This window comes from Octopus sinensis, linkage group LG3 (assembly GCF_006345805.1).
Source record: "Octopus sinensis linkage group LG3, ASM634580v1, whole genome shotgun sequence".
Lineage (NCBI taxonomy): Eukaryota > Metazoa > Mollusca > Cephalopoda > Octopoda > Octopodidae > Octopus > Octopus sinensis.
Window position 1 is genome coordinate 23,668,971 of NC_042999.1, and position 20,479 is coordinate 23,689,449.

At 36.5% G+C, this 20,479-nt stretch overlaps 1 protein-coding gene across 3 annotated transcripts in view; it reads left to right on the top strand.

Moving 5' to 3' along the window:
• Nucleotides 1-20,479, top strand: part of LOC115209189 — a 47,734-nt gene that overhangs the window by 14,503 nt on the left and 12,752 nt on the right. For 2 of the 3 annotated variants that reach the window (XM_036500899.1, XM_036500900.1), the window contains 11 exons: nt 2,415-2,525; nt 5,446-5,556; nt 6,129-6,239; nt 8,843-8,953; nt 9,950-10,060; nt 11,779-12,345; nt 15,001-15,114; nt 15,501-15,611; nt 15,987-16,097; nt 17,491-17,601; nt 18,743-18,853. In XM_036500899.1, coding sequence (XP_036356792.1) covers nt 2,415-2,525; nt 5,446-5,556; nt 6,129-6,239; nt 8,843-8,953; nt 9,950-10,060; nt 11,779-12,345; nt 15,001-15,114; nt 15,501-15,611; nt 15,987-16,097; nt 17,491-17,601; nt 18,743-18,853 — 1,680 coding nt within the window. The remainder of the gene's footprint in view (nt 1-2,414; nt 2,526-5,445; nt 5,557-6,128; nt 6,240-8,842; nt 8,954-9,949; nt 10,061-11,778; nt 12,346-15,000; nt 15,115-15,500; nt 15,612-15,986; nt 16,098-17,490; nt 17,602-18,742; nt 18,854-20,479) is intronic. The other variant, XM_036500901.1, reaches the window with a different exon arrangement.

Here is a 20,479-nt window from a genome sequence, read left to right on the forward strand (position 1 = left end):
ATAATGTCAGAATACAATTTAGGAAATCATTTGGATGTTATGGTGGAGAACAACAGCAAACACACGTACAAACACACACATGCACGCACGAACCCTTCCCACACACTGATATATATATGCTTGTATATTTTCCATAATAGCAACGATATAATATATCCTTGGTAATAAGCAAAAGTGACATAAGTCCCAAACATTGCTTTTTCAGAAAACGAAAGAATAGTTTCACCATTCCATTTCTTTTTACCTTAGCAGCAGTTTCAGCTTAACAATAATACTTTGTTGGGTGCATAAAGTCGTAACTCTATGCATGTATGATATTTTCAGTCAGAAATATTTTTGCAAAACTGTCGTATGTGAGGCTTACTATACTTTTGTAAAATGCTAAGACTTTGTATTACACTTTGAGAATTTTCACCTGAAGCAGCTGGAGATACGATAGTTTGAACAAAAGAACCGGCTATGCAAGCAAAATTAAATATTAAAAATAAACCGCACTTGGCCAAATTTGGACATACGATAGTTTAACATAATAGCAACGATATATATATCCTTGGTAATAAGCAAAAGTGACATAAGTCCCAAACATTGCTTTTTCAGAAAACGAAAGAATAGTTTCACACCATTCCATTTCTTTTTACCTTAGCAGCAGTTTCAGCTTAACAATAATACTTTGTTGGGTGCATAAAGTCGTAACTCTATGCATGTATGATATTTTCAGTCAGAAATATTTTTGCAAAACTGTCGTATGTGAGGCTTACTATACTTTTGTAAAATGCTAAGACTTTGTATTACACTTTGAGAATTTTCACCTGAAGCAGCTGGAGATACGATAGTTTGAACAAAAGAACCGGCTATTGCAAGCAAAATTAAATATTAAAAATAAACCGCACTTGGCCAAATTTGGACATACGATAGTTTAACATAATAGCAACGATATATATATATATATATATATATATATATATATGAAAGAATGGAGTTGGACGAAACGACGAATCAACAAAACGTCACTCCTTATAAAGGAATTTTTTAAAGAGACACTCATTTTCACTATGGGCTCCGTGTGAGCAGTCATCTAAAAGTTTTTTGTGCATCTTGATGTTGACATAAATACAGTGTACATTTAAACACATAAGAGGTTAGCTATCATAGGACTACCTGCACGCTAGAGAGTACAGTTAAATTCTGAACCACTATTAGCGATAAAATTTCGAAGAGAATGAAAAATAAAAACATTTACCATCTAACTGGACCAATAGATTCAGACTTTTTTTTAGCAAATAAAAGAATTTGCTAGGTGAAGCCTTCTTCAGCAAGTACACCTGCGCGGTAGATTATAAAAATTAGAATGTATAAGCACGGGGCATATACTGGATTGCTCGTGTATATATATTTAATCTTAGGTGTACTTGCTGAAGAAGACCTCGCCTAGCAAATTATTTTATTTGCTAAAAAAAGTCTGAAACCATTGGTCTAGGAGTTAGATGGTAAATGCTTTTATTTTTCATCCCTTCGATATTTTATCTCTAATAGTGGTTCGGAATTTAACTGTCCTCTCTAGCGTGCAGGTAGTCCTATGATAGCTACCTCTTATGTGTTTAAATGTACAGTGTATTTATGTGAATAATATATAGTCTATTGACTAAAGTTTTACACGCTAGGCCACCGGTAATGGAAATTTCTAATATTCCAGATTAACCTTTGATATTATATATGTTTATATATTATATATATATATAATATATATATATTATATATATATATATATATATATATATATATATGTGTAGTTAAGTTATATATGTCTATGAAAACAGATTATCTTCAACACAAAGGGGAAAATAACAAAATATATATCTTCGAAATTTTTATATATGGAAAAGAAAAAAGAAAAACGAAAGTTCTTAATTTCAAAAATAAAATCATATTTATTTTCATGTTATGTGGGAGACGTAGGGAGAGAATAAAAAGTAAAAACATAAAGTGACAATAAAAGAGATAGAGCAGAAGTACATGTGGAGGCACTTAGCCTAGTGGTTAGAGCAGCGAATTCACGGTCTAGTGATCGCGGGTTCGAATCTTAGACCTGGCGATGTGCGTGTTTATGAGCGAAACACCTAAGCTCCACGCGGTTCCGGCAGAAGGTAATGGCGAACTTCTGCTGACTCTTTCGCTACAATTTTCTCTCACTCTTTCCTCCTGCATCTAGCAGCTCACCTGTGACAGACCGGCGTCCTGTCCAGGTGGGGGACCTATGTGCCAAGGAAACCGGGAAACCGGTCCTTATGAGCCAGGCATGGCTCGACAAGTAACATAGAACAACAATAAATGGGGTATTAATTACAAGGAATTCCACTGTTATTGCATTATACAGAAGATTGTGAAAACCGACTGTTATTTCTTTTATACACTAGTTAATCCATGCCACAGGAGACCTTGTAAGAACGGTGGTGCATGTATCAGGAAAGGAACTGGCTTCCACTGCAAATGCCGACCTGGTTATACAGGACAATACTGTCTTGCACGTATGTATAACATTGAAAGTATTCATCGCAAGTATGCATGCGTACATACATAAATACATACACTATATGTAACTAGCACTATTTTGATTCTGAACAATTATACATACACACACACATAAAGGTATAACTGCGTATATATATATATAAATAAAAAATGGAGTTAACGCAGGTGTAATCAAATATTTTTACTTTCGACACATGTTTCGAAAATTCCACTGATACTATTCAAAAGAATAAATGGTATAAACAATGCAATCTTCTCCTCAGGAAAGTGAAAAAAACGAAACTCGTCAATAAGACATTTTAGCAAAGTGTCGAAAGTAAAAATATTTGATTTCACCTGCGTTAACTCCATTTTTTATTCATATTATTCAAAATATTCAACGTAAACACGAAGTTTCTACCTTTATAAACAAGGAGTTACAACACCTTTACTTGTGAGATTTTTGCTGCCCTGGTAACTATTTATTTATTTTTTCCGTGTTAATTGTTAACAAGGTAAAAATACACTCATCTATATATATATACACTCATCTATATATATATATATATATATATATATATATATATATATATATCGGTCTATTTATCTATTTATCCTCTCAAGGTAAATAACGCAGTATTTCGTGTTCTAATGCAGCATCCACGTTCTGAAGGGAAAAATCAGGTTTATCTTTTAGCAGTCATGTTGCTTCTGTCGCAATTGAATATTTTTTGTAATAGGCCCACTGGCTGTTTGCGACACCAGTTTCTCTAAATGGACACCACTGTTCTACACATCGTTGACGGGAGATTCGGCTGTTATGCCCTTGCTGAACGTCTGTCACAGAAGAGTACATATCAGGGTGAAATCAAGTGAACTTGCGGTTCCGGCAGCCTTAGCGGATGCTTCTCATCTGTCAACGATATAGCTACGAGTGCTTTTATGCCCTGCGGGTCCTTGTGAGGTATCCTCTCTCTGGGTTAAGAAACACAGTATTCTTTGTTCGAATGCAGCCTCCAAGTTACTGATGAAAATTACTTTTCGGTGTTAACACTTCTGTTGTTATTAATTATTATATATATATATATATATATATATATATATATATAATATATATATATATATATATATATATATATATATATATATGTAATGTTATCACATGATCGACCAGGCTATCAAATGTTGTCATTCATCGTTGGTCACAATGCATTTTGTATTGTTTTAGCTTTCAAATGACACTACCCCACTGGCTAGGTGAGCTAGCTAACATTCCCGCTGATGGAAAAAGGGACAGGAACAACGTGAAATTAAGTGTTTTGCTCAAGAACACAACGCGCAGCCCAATCAGGGAGTTGAACACACGATCGCCAGATCCCGAGTGCAACAGCCTAACCACCTGGCCATACATATCTGTATAAAACATAGCAGCTGTTTTAGCTAGTGAAACTGTCCACGTGAATCAGTTTTTATTTATGCAAAAGCAATTTATTATATTTGTGGAAGCACTCCGTCGGTTACGACGATGAGGGTTCCGGTTGATCCGAATCAACGGAACAGCCTGCTCGTGAAATTAACGTGTAAGTGGCTGAGCACTCCACAGACACGTATACACTTAACGTAGTTCTCGGGGATATTCAGCGTGACACAGAGAGTGACAAGGCCGGCCCTTTGAAATACAGGTACAACAGAAACAGGAAGAGTGAGAGAAAGTTGTGGTGAAAGAGTACAGCAGGGATCACCACCATCCCCTGCCAGAGCCTCGTGGAGCTTTAGATGTTTTCGCTCAATAAACACTCACAACGCCCGGTTTGGGAATCGAAACCGCGATCCTACGACCGCGAGTCCGCTGCCCTAACCACTGGGCCATTGCGCCTCCTATGATATTTAACACAATACACTTCAATAGTATGAGTGGCTACGAAGCGAAAAAATAAAACAAGTTTCGTTAAGTAAAACAGGGAGATGAAAGGGGGAAAATACGGCTAAAAGTAAAAAGAAAAACGACAAAGGAACTAAATACAAACAATACTTCGTTAAGAGGAAGGCAGCGACCGGCAGAAACGTTAGCATGCCGGGTGAAATGCGTAGCCGTATTTCGTCTGCCGTTACGTTCTGAATTCAAATTCCGCCGAGGTCGACTTTGCCTTTGCCTTTCATCCTTTCGGGGATTGATAAATTAAGTACCAGTTACGCACTGGGGTCGATGTAATCGACTTAATCCGTTTGTCTGTCCTTGTTTGTCTCCTCTGCGTTTAGCCCCTTGTGGATAGTAAAGAAATAGGTATTTCGTCTGCTGTTTCGTTCTGAGTTCAAATTCCCTGAGGTCGACTTTGCCTTTCATCCTTTTGGGGTCGATAAATTAAGTACCAGTTACGTACTGGGGTCGATGTAATCGACTTAATACCTATGTCTGTCCTTGTTTGTCCCCTCTGTGTTTAGCCCCTTGTGGATAGTAAAGAAATAGGTATTTCGTCTGCTGTTTCGTTCTAAGTTCAAATTCCCTGAGGTCGACTTTGCCTTTCATCCTTTGGGAGTCGATAAATTAAGTATCAGTTACGTACTAGGATCGATGTAATCGACTTAAACTCTTTGTCTGTCCTTGTTTGTCTCCTCTGTTTAGCCCCTTGTGGGCAATAAAGAAATAAGAAACGTTAGAACGCCCGGCGGAATGCTTATCGGTATTTCGTCTATCTTTACGTTCTGAGTTCAAATTCCACCGAGGTTGACTTTGCCTTTCATCCTTTTCGGAGATCGATAAAGTAAGTACCAGTTGCGTACTGGGGTCAATGTAATCGACTGACCCCGTCCCCCAAAATCTCGAGTCTTGTGCCTAGAGAAGAAAAGAATACTTCGTTAAGAGGAATTGTACCGTTATACCTATATAACCTATACAGTAAACTACAAAATACGACTTTTATTTCTTTTGTGCACTAGTTAACCCATGCTACAGGAACCCGTGTAAAAACGGTGGCGTATGTATCAGGAAGAGACAGGCCTTCATCTGTAAATGCCGACCTGGTTACTTTGGAAGAGACTGTAATACATGTAAGTATAATATAGTTAATCATAGATTATAGCTACAGATTTACCATTAGTGTTTCTTACAAATATATCGTAGGAGCTATCGAAGGCATCTTATCCATACATACAAAGGAAGCTGATTTCATGAATAGCTTGGTGAGCGAAAATACCTTGGTTTAATTTTGGGGTGCATATGGATGTTATTCCGAATATATATATATATATATATATATATATATATATATATATAGCATGCGTTTTAGTAACATGCACAGAGAAGTTTATAAGGACGAGAAGCGTCTGGTAGGTGAGGTAGAATTGATAATTCCGGATTTCTGCGTCAATCTCCGTCTTTAATTACTCGTAAAAGCTTATATTTACATTTCACTTGTATGACTTGTTATAAATGAAAAGAATCAAGTAAAGACCGCTGAAGGCGGAAGGAAAAAAACCCGCTGAAAATAAGGGATAAAAAACGAGAGAGTAATTAAATACAAATAGTAAAAAGCGACATCGTTGAAGGAAAATTTATTGTCATTATATTATAAACATACAGAAAGCTGTGAAATATGATTTATATTCCTTTTCGTCACTAGTCAACCCATGCCATAGCAGACCTTGTAAGAACGGTGGCGTATGTATCAAGAACGGACATAGATTCACCTGTAAATGCCGACCTGGTTATACTGGACTACATTGTAATACATGTAAGTATAACATTAAAAATAATCATAAATTATAGCAACAAATACACCATAAGTTGCTTTTACAAATATATAAAGGAGCTAATTTAAGAGCCCCATGAACAAAAGCACTAATGTTTATAAATACAAACTTGTATCAGTTCAAATATGCTTGAGTAATGTTCGAACCCGATGTGTTTACCCCTGTCGACAGTGAGAAATTTACTCCATGACAAAATGCAGTAAATGGCTTTCTTAAGGATTCGACAATGCCTCAAGCATGTTTGAACTGGTTCGCAAAGAAAGGTGATGGTCGGAATGGCTGCATGAATTGTATGCACCATGGTCCAATTTTGGCGATTATTTGGAAATTATTCCGAATCATACCGGCAAACCTTGCGTGTTATTCCAAATAATGTCTCTCTCTCTCTCTATCTATCTATCTATCTATCGATCTGATTATCTTTCCAGAAGTTTATCATTTAGATATATATGCGCCAATCTAGACACAACTGTATGCACGAGAATACATACATAAAACAAAACATACAAATCTTCACATGCACTGACTCAAAATATTGCACATATATACGTATATACATACATACACACACACACATACATACATACATACATACATACATACATACATACATACATACATACATACATACATGGCTGCCCTCCTCGTTATCGAGTATGGCCATTGCACGAAGCTTAACTGTTACTGGTGCTGTGATGGAATGTGACTTTTTAGCCCAGTTAAAAATCTACAATGTCTTGTACAGAATTGGCAACTAAAACATTTACCGGTAATAGCCGGCTGTAGCTGTAACTGGGCTTTATGTACCTTTGCATGTCGTTAAAGTCCTCCTGCCGAATTACTCTCTTCCACATGCCCAACAGATATGATTAGTTTGATGTGTAACACCACCACCAGTGGCCAGGTTGTCACTCAACTGTCTCGTTTTATGACTACGAAGATGACTCATGAGTCCAGCTTTACTGAGGCAGGGTCTTACACAGACATTGCATACATACATACATACATACATACATACATACATACATACATACATACATACATACATACATACATACATACAAAAAATACACTGTTGATGTTGAAATTCCAGTGAAGGAGCTTTGGATCTAGGTTAGAATCCGACTCTTTATTAGCAAGAAATCTTGAAAAAAAAAAACTGTATAATAATATACATACGCAGATACATATACTGATACATACATACATACATACATACATACATACATAATTATTGTGGTCCTGGGATATATAATACACTGCCCGAATGGCAATCTTTAGGAATTAGGTTTCTCAAAACCAGAAAGGAGAAAGCTGATACGAAGACTACAGATCCAATTTACTTAAAGCACTTATTTAATCACTTATTTGAAAATAGCTTAACTTCATACATGTAATACATTGTGAATCGTACCCCCATTTAAATTTTTAAAAATTAATTTGACAAACTATATATAATAATACAGAATATCAACGGATAAGACTATTACATCCACATGAATAAAAAGAAAACTATAGTAAAAAGTGAAAATTCTCTTAATTAAGTAGAAATTAAATATATTGATTTGGTTACTTACCAATATATATATATATATATAATATATATATATATATATATATATATATATATATATATATATTATATATATATATATATATTAATTTTTTTATCTTCTACTTTTACTCTTTTGGTAGGTGAATAGGATAGGAGTAGTAGCCAGCCTCTAAAAACACAAACAAACCTGAATTCCATTTAGGGTGAATAGTAATTAATATGACTTAGTTCTTCAGGTCTACTATTAGCCATTGTCCCCTGTGGTCGTAGTTTAACATCTAGCTATTTTTAGAAAGGAATTCAAAGACACACATGCTCACACACACACACGCGCACACACATACACACACACACACATACATACATACAAAATCTGTTATCCAGTGTGTAAGGAACTCTCCATCCTTTCGGATGTAAATGTATTTATGTCAATTTTGCCCTTTTAAATTCATAATGCAATTTAATTGTAAAATATGAAGGTAGGAATTGAAACGTGCGTAGACGACATGAACTGATTTTCTGCTATCACATTCTCCATTTTCTTTATAACGCGCACACACACACACACACACACACACACACACATTATATATGAATACACACACACACATATTATATATGAATACACACACACACACACGCATATATACACAGTGACGTAGAAAATCCTAATTTTACAGCATTAAGAACCTGCTACGAATGGCAGAGAGCAGAAACCAGTGACGACGGCTGACTATAAAAGCGTCTTGAGTGGCACTCCATTGACTGTCTACATCAGTTAAGGCATCTTCATGATGATGATGACGATGATGATGATGAGATGATGAGGGTGATGATGATGATGGAATTAATTTCCCTTGATACAAATCAGGAAGAATAGGGGAGAGAATGATTAAAAAAGTAAAGAGAAATCGAGAAAGAAAACAAGTAAAGGATTAGACGGGAAATTCATAATGCGAATTCTACTATATTCCGTTGTAAATAAAGATGTGATTGTGAAATACAACTTCTATTTCTTTTATACCCTAGTCAATCCATGCCATAGGAGACCTTGTAAGAACGGCGGCGCATGTATCAGGAAAGGACATAGTTTCACCTGTAAATGCAGACCTGGTTACTCTGGAAGATACTGTAGTACATGTAAGTATAACATAACAAATAGCCATAATTTATAAGCATAGATTTATCATAGATTTTGTTTTACAAATATATTTAAAGAGCCAAAGTAGGTTCCTCATGAATATGTATTAAGAAATGTGATCGGTTGAATGGCTTGGTTAAAGGAAATATCTTGGGAGAAACTTTAGTCAATCCATGTAAGGACGGCGGCGAATGTATCAGAAAAGGACATAGATTCGCCTGAAAATGCCGTGCTGGTTATACTGGACAATACTGTCTTAAGTGTTACTTTTTTATTTATTTATACAGCCGTTTCAAGCCTAGCCAGGCTTGTGGGCCCGATTTCCCGGTTTCTGTGGCGTATGTGTTCTCCCCAGCTGGACGGGACGCCGGTCCATCGCAGCGTTACTCAAGAAACAGGAAGAGAGATTGAGAGAAATTTGGGGCGAAAGAGTACAACAGGCGTCGCCACCACCCCCTGCCGGAGCCTCGTTGAGCTTTTTAGGTGTTTTCGCTCAATAAACACACACAATGGTCTGGGATTCGAAACCGCGATCTTCCGACCGCGATCTGCTGTCCAAACCACTGGGCCATTGCGCCTCCATACTTATGTGTTACTATAACATTAAAAATAATCGTAAGGTCTTCTTTTACAAATATATCACAGGAGCTAGGAATGTCATAGACTCATAGAAAGGAAAGGTAGCTGGACGAGACGCCAGTCCATCGCAGCGTTACTCATTTTTGCCAGCTGAGTGGACTGGAGCAACGTGAAATGAAGTGTTTTGCTCAGGAACACAAACGAATTGCCCGGTTCAGGAATAGAAACCACTAAGCCACGCGCCTCCACATTGTATCTAATATATTGATTAATAAATTTCATTCGATTATGTTTTTCCTTCGACTGTTCTATAGAAGCCATTCTCATGCTAGATGCTAACAAGCTGTTTACACTGATACACACGACCTTGTCTATATACATATATGTATATGCGTATGTATTCCTTTATATACTAGTTAATCCATGCCACAAGAGACCTTGTAAGAACGGCGGCGTATGTATCAGAAAAGGACAAAGCTTTGCATGTAAATGCCGTCCTGGTTATGTTGGTCAATATTGTCGTACACGTAAGTAGAACTTTTAAAATAATCATAGTTTGAAACCATACATTTGTCATAGATTCTTTTGCAAGCATATTTGAGGAGTTAACATAAGAGCGTTATGGATACATACAAAGGAAGACAGGAAGGTGATTGCATAAATGCTTCAGTGAATGAAACTATCCAGTTCTGGTTTGGAAGATCGTTTGGATGTATGTATAGTTATATACATGTATGTATATATGTATGTATGTATATACGTATGTATACTTATATGTATCTATACATATATACATACATATAAGACGCCATGATAGATCGTTAGCCACTACACACATTTTTCTCTCTCCCTGTTTCTCTCCTTGTCATCTGTGTTCCTTTCTGTAGAAGAGCGTAGGCTCGAAACGTAAAAGACTTTTTCTATTCCTGAGCGTTATACTAATACATCTGTTTGTTTTGTACACCACCTGTCTTCGTCTTTAGTTGTTTTTTTCGTAAACTCTCCCTATATATATATATAATATATATATATATATATATATATATATACACACATATATATATATATATATATATATATGTATATAAATATACACATGTAGTACACACGCATATGTATAGATATTTACGTATAAATATATTAAATATATGCATAAATACTAGTATATGTATATATTGTATGTGTGTGTGTGTTGTGTGTATGTCTGTGTGTATATATGTATGTATGTATGTATGTATGTATGTATGTATGTATGTATGTATGTATGTATGTACAGGAATAGTTTTACTTCCACACATGTATGCATATAAGAAAATAGGTTTTTGCATTGAAATGGCTGCTTTTAATTCAAATTTATTAAAATACTACACCGGTTTCAACACTGGTTGCTTTTGGTTTTTCACTAGTAAATAAACAATAAAAAAAGAAGGTGAAAATTCGCTCACACACATACCCCCCCCCCCACACACAAACATTTATATGTATGTGTATTTCTCTTTAATGCCTATTTCTATGGAAACATGAAGAATTTGTCCGAAGAAAGTATAGTCCTTTTTGATAGTCTTTTGAAAGTGCCCTCGATTTTTACTCACTGGGAATATAACATTATCAGGATTATCATGTGTTATTTGATTTCAGCAGGTTGAATATCAAGGGTTTCTATTTGGTTCTCTTCTCTGCCATTCTTGCACGTTGACCATTTTATAGTTTTGGCAAATCCTTGGTGTATCAACTAGTTTCTTTCTAGACCTTTCCTTCCCGTCTTTGTATACCTTGTGCTTTTACTATATGTCCAACGTGCTTTACCTTCCTTTTAATTGAACAGAGAAAATTTCAGACATGGTCTGTCCTGCTTTTATGAAATCTGAAAAGGATAAATGTGAAACTGAAGTTAGACGAAAATATTTGAAAACATGTCAAAAACACCAAGGAATATACACATAGAAACAAGGGAAGGGTGGGAGCTGTTTAAACGTTACCTATGGTCCACACAATGAAATGGTTTATAAACGAGTATTGACGAAAACAAAGTTGAAGCTTTTGAAAGAATATTAAGAAAAAACGTGAAACAAATAATGTTCTAGGACGAGGAAATACAAAAAAAGATCGTTATTCTTGACTATTAAAGAATAAAAAGAGGTTAAAGAATTGGGAATGTATACGTAGAAAGAAAAATAATGTTATGTGATTCCTAAGTGTAAATAAATAAATAAATTGTTTTCATATTTTTTTTCTCTTGTTATAGCCTGCCAAACGGCCGTTGCTGATATTGTATTCGTTCTGGATGAATCTGGAAGTATTACACGTCCAAATTTTAAGACCATAAAAACATTCGTAAAGAATCTCGTCTCAGTTTTCCCAATTTCTAGAAAGCAGGTTCGAATTGGCGTCATTACATTTAGCACCCGATTGAAAAACGAGTTTAATCTGAATAGATATTTCACTCACAGACAATTGTATCACGCTATTGACAGAATACAATACAATAGGGGAAGGACGAATACTCATTTAGCATTGGATTATCTTAAGAAACACGCATTTCAATCCGAGGCTGGAGGTCGAAGGCATATCCCTCAAATTGCTATTGTCATTACTGACGGAAAATCATCTAGACCAGAGCAGACACAACACACTGCTCGAATTCTAAAAGACTCAGGGATTCACATTTATGCCATCGGTATTGGAAAGCAAGTTCCTAGATCTGAATTGGTAACCATTGCAAGTCATCCAAGCAAGGAATATATCTATGGTATAAATACGTTTAGAGATTTGTCAAAAATCCAGGCAGGCCTAGCAAGCAAAACTTGCATCGGTAGGTATCATTTGGACTTGATATTAAACCACGCATACACTGCCATACTAATAGATTCAAAACTAAAAACGTATACTCACTTGCACACACAACCAAGCGAAACTATCGCAGACATACAAACACAAATACGCATGCGCCAAACATGTATACATCAATCTAATTATGCACACGACAGTTTGCAAAACATTTTCACATGTACATTCACTTAGTTAAGTTTGGTCTTGTATGGATGCTGTTCACTTTCATTGAGAGATGGCAAACTCTCTGCTAGTTGACGTAGATATGCTGTTAGGATAATCCATTGGCTATTGAATGTAGCCAGTGCCCCCAAGCAGATCGTACACTATTAGGGCGAAATCGCTTCGCAAACATTACTTAAATACCATGCATCTGATTGCAATGATTCAAATTACAAAAAAAAACTAAAACAAAAACAAAAAAAACAAAGGAAAGTTTCGTCATTTTAGTAAAATTCGTCATTTTGGTAAAAGTTTGTCATTTTGTTAAAATATATATTAATTAGAAATATTTCTTTACATATTGATACACACGTATATGCATGAAAATATGCATACAAAAATATTTGTATGAAAAGATATACGCATGTAAAAATAAACGCATATATTGTGTTGTGTTGTGACCCCCTTCGGTCATGAATGACCACGGGATTGCACCTAGAAAGTTACCCTCCGAGGCACAACTCTGGGCTAGGTTGTTTATGGAAGACCACTAGTCGCCCACGCATACCACCCTCCTCTCTCTACGCGACCGATGTTATCCAAGAGAAAGGCAAAGGCCGATACAGCTTGGCACCAGTGACATCGCAGCTCATTTATTAACGTACAAGTGGCTGAGCACACCACAGACACGTGTATCCTTAACGTAGTTCTCGGGGAGATTCAGCGTGACACAGAGTGTGACAAGGCTGGCCCTTTGAAATACAGGTACAACTGAAACAGAGAGAAAGAGTGAGTGGAAGTTGTGGTGAAAGAATACAGCAGGGTTCACCTGCCACCCCCTTTCGGACCCTCGTGGAGCTTTAGATGTTTTCGCTCAATAAACACGCACAATGCCCGGTCTGGGAATCGAAACCGCGATCCTACGACCTCGAGTTCGCTGCCTAACCACTGGGCCATTGCGATTCCACAAACGCATATATACATGCAAAAGAACAACCATGCATATATACATCCTTATATTTATAAACAATGTATGTAAGAACAAGCAAGCAAGCATACAGAACAGCTGGTTAAATTTTTATTATCACCAAATGGGAAGAGCGTATTTATGCCAATAATTCAGTCAATGTTCTCGTTCTATGGGTGTTTGCAGCGGCACATGTTGGTATAGAAGCCATAAATCGTGATTCTGCATCACCTTTAACTGAGAAGAGACATTTATGTAACATCAGGTGGGCTTAAAAAGAACTCATCTCTCAGCCACTCATTAAGCAAGCAACTGTCATACCCACACTCGTTATAGGATCGTCTACCATAATACCATAATACACAAGCACACACACACTCACATTTTTTGTTTCTTAATATATTCTTTTAGTCTTTCAGTCATTTAGCTGCGGCAAAGCTGGAGCACCACCTTGAACGGTTTTTAGTGGAACAAATCGACCACTGGACTTATTTTTTAAAGCCCAGTACTTATTCTATCGATGTCTTTTGCTGAACGGCTAAGTTACCGGGACGTAAACACACCGACATCGGTTGTCAAGCGATAATAGATGTGGTGGGTAAACACAGACACAAACACAGACACACAAAGACACACACTCACACAACCCTCACACTTGGGGTTGTTTCAGTTTCCTTTTACCAAATCCATTCACAAGGCTTTAGTCGGCAAGAGGCTATGGTAGAAGACACTTGTCCAAGGTGCCACGCAGTGGGACGGAACCTGGAATCATGTGGTTGGGGAGCAAGCTTCCTCCCACATAGCCACGCCTACGCCAACGCCTCTATAATTATATATTTTATATTTATGTAAATATTTATACCTGTCGGAGTGTGTGGCACTCATCATCGGAAGATTGAGATTTCAATTCCTGGATCGATCGATGAGTTGTGTTTTTGAGCAAAACACTTCATTTCACGTTGCTCCAGTCCACTTAGCTGGCAAAAATGTGTAAACATGTGATGGACCGGTATCCCGTCCAAGTAGGGAAGGTCATAGGAAACCGGCCTGTTGAGCGTATGACTTATATACATATAAGAGGGATGACCACTACGTGGACATTCATATGCTAAAAGTAGATCCGCTATGGTCTTACCACTGAGAAAGGTATATTCTCAAGTGGATCTACTTCTAGCATATGGATTTCAACGTAGTGGTCATCCCTCTTATGCGTATGTAATATAATTTTTCTGTATCTTTTAGATTTTAATATGCTAGACCACTGGTTTTAAATTGATATTAATCAAATTAATATTCAATTTTTCACCCTTATTATTTTAAATTTATATATATATATATATATATATATATATATATATATATATATATATATATATATGAGTGCGCCTATGTATGCTGTGAAGTATTCCGATGCTGTGAAATATATTAAGTGATTAAGAACACTGACTTCTGAAATTTGTCCCCTCTCTCTTCATTTTATATCTATGTATATATATCTTATACTTTTAGCATCAGAGCCCTGCAAGAAGAATCCTTGTCAAAACGGAGGAAAATGTGTGAATTTATGGAAGGATTTCAAGTGTATTTGTGATTCAGGCTTCCGAGGAAAACGTTGCGAAATAGGTAATTTTTGGGAAGCATATTATTTACATGGTTGTTTGATACGCTCCCCACACTCTCTTTCCCTCTTACACACAGACATACACACACGTACCTTCGAAACACGGAGTAGACGAAATGGAGGCGGCTGAAAAAGGGGAATTTTCCTTGTGTTGTATGTCTTGCACCCTGTTTTTTCGTTGTTTAAAAAAAATGTCAGTTTCCATGGTTCTGTTTTTATGTTTTCGTTTCTCATTGTGTTGGACGTTTTTTTTTGTTGTCCTGTACCCATATATGCATGTATATATACATATAGATGTAGGTACGTACATATATGTATGTATATATGCATATGTTTTATTTATTATTTTGTTATATATATATATATCTTTGTTCATTTATTCACACAGTTGATCCTTGCAGTAGTTCTCCATGTAAAAACAATGGAACTTGTATAAACGAAGGTTACGAGTTTAGATGCCAATGTCGAAGCGGCTTTCGAGGAGATCTCTGTTCTATAGGTATGTATAAATATCATCATCCTAAATTGATTAAACGACATCCATTATATCGTATGATCTATTTTAAATAATTTAATTAATGTATCCGTTCATTATAATACTTTCTGGGAGATTCACCGTTAATATCCGGTCTGTGCTTGTTTTTGATCTTCGAAGAAGTGTTCTAAACACTTTTGGCTCATCAGTTTAAGAGGACTTCCTGCTAACGCATTGTTTCGGCCTCGTTATGTGTCTCATCAGACGAAGCTACCACACGGCCGGGCCACTGAATGTCACAAGAGCATGAGCGTTTATTTATAGTAAATAGCTAACAAATTATTCATCTCTTATGTATATACGTACATATACACATTTATCTATTTTTTAAAAATATAGTTGATCCCTGCAGTAGTTCCCCCTGTAAAAACAATGGAATCTGTAAAAACAATGGATACGAGTTTAGTTGTCAGTGTCGAGACGGATTCAGAGGCGATGTCTGTAATATAGGTAAGTATAAAAAGCATCACCGGAAATTATTTAAATGATTTATTGATTATATTGATGATAGAAAATTATCCTAAAATATTAACCATATCTTTTGCAGTTAATATTTATTGATTGTTGCATTTAGGAAAAATCATAAACGACAAAGCTTATAAAACACACACCTGATATTTTTTATTCACTTATTTTTTTAAAGATGAGTTAACTGAAGACAATTGCCAGTGTTTTCGAAAGATTTAGATTCTAGTTAAATGCAATAGCATTAGTTTCAGGACTTGGTTCATATAAAAATTCTTGTAAAACACATTGAAAATGTAAAACTCTTTATTTCAATAATATATCTATTCATTCTTAATCCTTTCTGGCATCTTCGGACGTGAATATCGAATCCGCAATTGTTTTTCGTCACCGGAGGATGCTTCCTTCCTCTAGGTGATGTGTATTCATAACAAACCTGATTCACCTGTTCACCGTTGTGAGAGGACTTCGAAACACTGTGGTGTTTCGACCTCGTTGAATGTCTGCTTGGTGAATGATAGCCTACAGCCGGAATCGATTAATCTAGTAAAAGTGCGAGCTCTTGTTAATAGGAATCAGCAATGAAATAGTTCCCTGAAGCCTACACTAGTAATATCTTTTATATTTACTCGTAGGAGTGGCTGTGTGGTAAATAGCTTGCTTACCAACCACATGGTTCCCGGCTCAGTCCCACTGCGTGGCACCTTGGGCAAGTGTCTTCTACTATAGCCTCGGGTCGACCAAAGCCTTGTGAGTGGATTTGGTAGGCGGAAACTGAAAGAAGCCCGCCGTATATATGTATATATATATATGTATGTGTGTGCATATATTTGGGTGTCTGTGTTTGTCTCCCTCCCAACATCGCTTGATGCTGGTGTGTATACATCCCCGTAACTTAGCGGTTCGGCAAAAGAGACCGATAAAATAAGTACTGGGCTTAGAAAGAAAAGTCCTTGGGTCGATTTGCTCGTCTAAAGGCGGTGTTCCAGCATGGCCACAGTCACATGACTGAAATAAATAAAAGACGATGCTGGTGTGTTTACGTCCCTGTAACTTAGCGGTTCGGCAAAAGAGACCGATAGAATAAGTACTAGGCTTAATGCATACAAAGAATAAGTCGTGGGGTCGATTTGCTCGACTAAAGGTAGTGCTTCAGCATGGCCACAGTCACATGACTGAAACAAGTAAAAGAGTAAAGGCTCAAAGGTAAAATTGTCTACGGAGGGATTTGAACTAAGAATTTAAGGAGTTGGGGTTGAACTCAGAATGTTGTTTCAGGTTGAAGGGTAAAAACATAGAATAATAGATTACTGTCAAATATTTTCTTCTGTATTAGTCATTATTTCTAACTCATGATTTCACTGAAATTCTTTTCCAGAACCACCTTGCTCGAGCAGTCCCTGTCAAAACGGAGGAACATGCACTAATGAAAATGACGATTTCAATTGTCAATGTCCACCTGTCTACAGAGGAAAAGACTGTTCCATAGGTACATCTAATCACATTTACATTTTCGGACACATATGGAAGCTACTCATGCCCAGCTATGCACAACACCTAACGTGTTATAGATAGGGTGAAGTTATTCCATATAATTTATATTCACTTTTTTATGATTTTAAATTTTTCTGATGACACAATGTCGCCTATAATCTGTGAATGATATAGAGTAGATTACTATAGTTACTGATTTCTAATAACGAATCTAGGCAACAATGTAGTGTTTTTTTTTTATATGAAACACATATAATCTAGATTTACAACCATCCAAAGCATCCAGTGATGTACTATATATGTATTCATTAAGTGAAAAATGTATTGTTTAGCTCAGTCCAGCTCCCTTTAAGCAGACTTATGATCAAGAACAACGCACCGACAATATCAGTGTCATAATTGTTTTTAGACATGATTTACATAGGACTGCATTATTTGATATTTTGTTCCTTATTTATAAAAGTAATGTATGATTTGAGGGAAATATAGGTGATATTTTAAGCAACGCACTTACATACACATATATATGTATACGAGCAAAACTCCCCCCGTCCAATGGACGGTGCTGAGTTGTCAAACATTTAAACCAAGTTTTCTCAAAACAACTTGTCCGACCGTCCCATAGGCCTCCCCTTTGAGAAACACTGATTTAACCTAAATTTGAGACACCAGGAAAAGAAGAAATAACGATAGACATCTTTCGCGTACGCGTAGTATTGATCGCAACAGCTGATGTACTTGCGCGTACAAATGCACGTTCCCAGGGCTTTATCGATACATTCTCACCTGGAATCGATGTTTTGTAATTTTTTCAAGACTTATACACGCCCCGATACCGTCGGTATCTACATATCAAATTTGAGCGCAATCGGATGGAGGATGCCCGAGATCCTACAAGACACACACATAGACAGACAGAACGGATTTTATATAATGTCTGTCTGTCTGTCTGTCTGTCTGTCTGTCTGTCTGTCTGTCTGTCTGTCTGTCTCTCTCTCTCTCTCTCTCTCTCCACATACACACAAAATAGTTTCTGTTAATAGAATAATTTGTGTTAGGTGTAAATTCAGAAATACATTTCGTTATTTCTAAGATTCGTGATCTATAAGTACTTTCACTTCCTTTGTCTTCTACAGTTGATCCCTGTCACATCAGACCTTGTAAAAATAATGGCAGCTGTATAAATAATGGAACATCTTACACCTGTGAATGTACTCCTTATTTTATTGGAAAAAGCTGCGATAAAGGTAAACTTTGTCTTTTTATAAGCTAGTAAATGAAGTTAATTTTAATATTCTGTCACTTTCATTTTCCTCCTGCCATATTCATGTAATAATGGTTTCGGATTTACGGGAGAGGAAATCGATACAATGAAACTTGTATTTGACTGGTACTTTATTATAGTGACAACGAATAAAAATGAAGCACAGCTGACCTCAGCGGGAATTGAACGTAAAGAACCACAGTAAATACCACAAAGTATTTTGTCTGACACTCAAACACTTCTGCCAAACCACCGCAGCAACAACAATTTTTTATTTTTGATTTAGGTAATAAGCCAGTATTTTTTCTGGACATTTGACTGGCGTTTATTTAATCGATTCTGGAGGGATGAAAAATCAAGTCGGCCCGGTGGGATCCTAACTCAGAACGTATAGCACCCTAAATAAATGTCGCAAAGCATTTTGTTCGTCTCTTTAATGATTCTGCCAAACCACTGTTTTTAATAACAATGGCTTCTGATTTAGGTACTGGGCCAATGATTTTAGAGGGTAAGGTGTTATCCTGGAGTAATGAAAGGCAAAAAAGATCTCAATAGGATTTGAGCTCAGAACCTAAAGAATCGAGAGAACTACCACAAGGCATTTCGTCCGACGCTCTCACGATTCTGCTAGTTCGCCGCACTTGTAACAAAAGAAAAAAAACCCCAATAGAAATCACAACAAAAACAATATTAATAACAATAAACTTGAATGATACCAGCAATAATAATAATAATAATAATAATAATAATAATAATAATAATAATAATAATAATAAATGCCCTGATGCAGTACCAGACAGTGGCTCTCATGGCCTCTGATCTTAACTGATTGCAAGTGTTATCATGTACATTGTTTTGTCTTGGTATAAAGGATGGGCTACAGCAAATATTCTACTCAATACCACAGATTTGCTTGTCAGTTGTTTGACCTTAACCAGTTGAGCATGTCTCTTAGTGGCTGACGATATGTGCATCTCTGATCACAAGCAGAATTAGTGTGAGAGCATCATAGCCATGCGTTGACAGGGATTCTTTGGGGTTTGAATAATTCACCTCTGGAAACATGGGTGTTCCGTTCAACATATTTAAACAACCCTTATTCAGGGATCTTTTGAACGGGATGGGTTAATCGACTTGAAGAAAATTCTAACTGGGCCCCACCTGCAAGGCCATGCGCTGTTTATCTTGATGAGATCACCATGTTGCGCACATATTGTTGTGATGCATGTGCCTAGTGTACCCTTATCAGACGGGTAGTCATGGTGGGCATACTGGGCTTCGTATATTTAACCCCAGTGTCACTTTGATGGCATGCACTGCCCTCTCACTCACTCAATAATAATAATAATAATAATAATAATAATAATTATAATAATAACAATAATAATAATAATAATAATAATAATGACTTTCTCTTAAAGGCACAAGGCCTGAAATCTTGAGGGAAGGTGTTAGTCGATAACTCCGATCCCAATGCTCAACTGGTACTTATTTTATCGACCCCGAAAAGATGAAAGGCAAAGATAGTCTGGGCGGTATTTGAACCTGGGACGTAAAGCCAGATGGAATACTACTTAGAATTTTGCTCTGACATTCTAACGATTCTGCT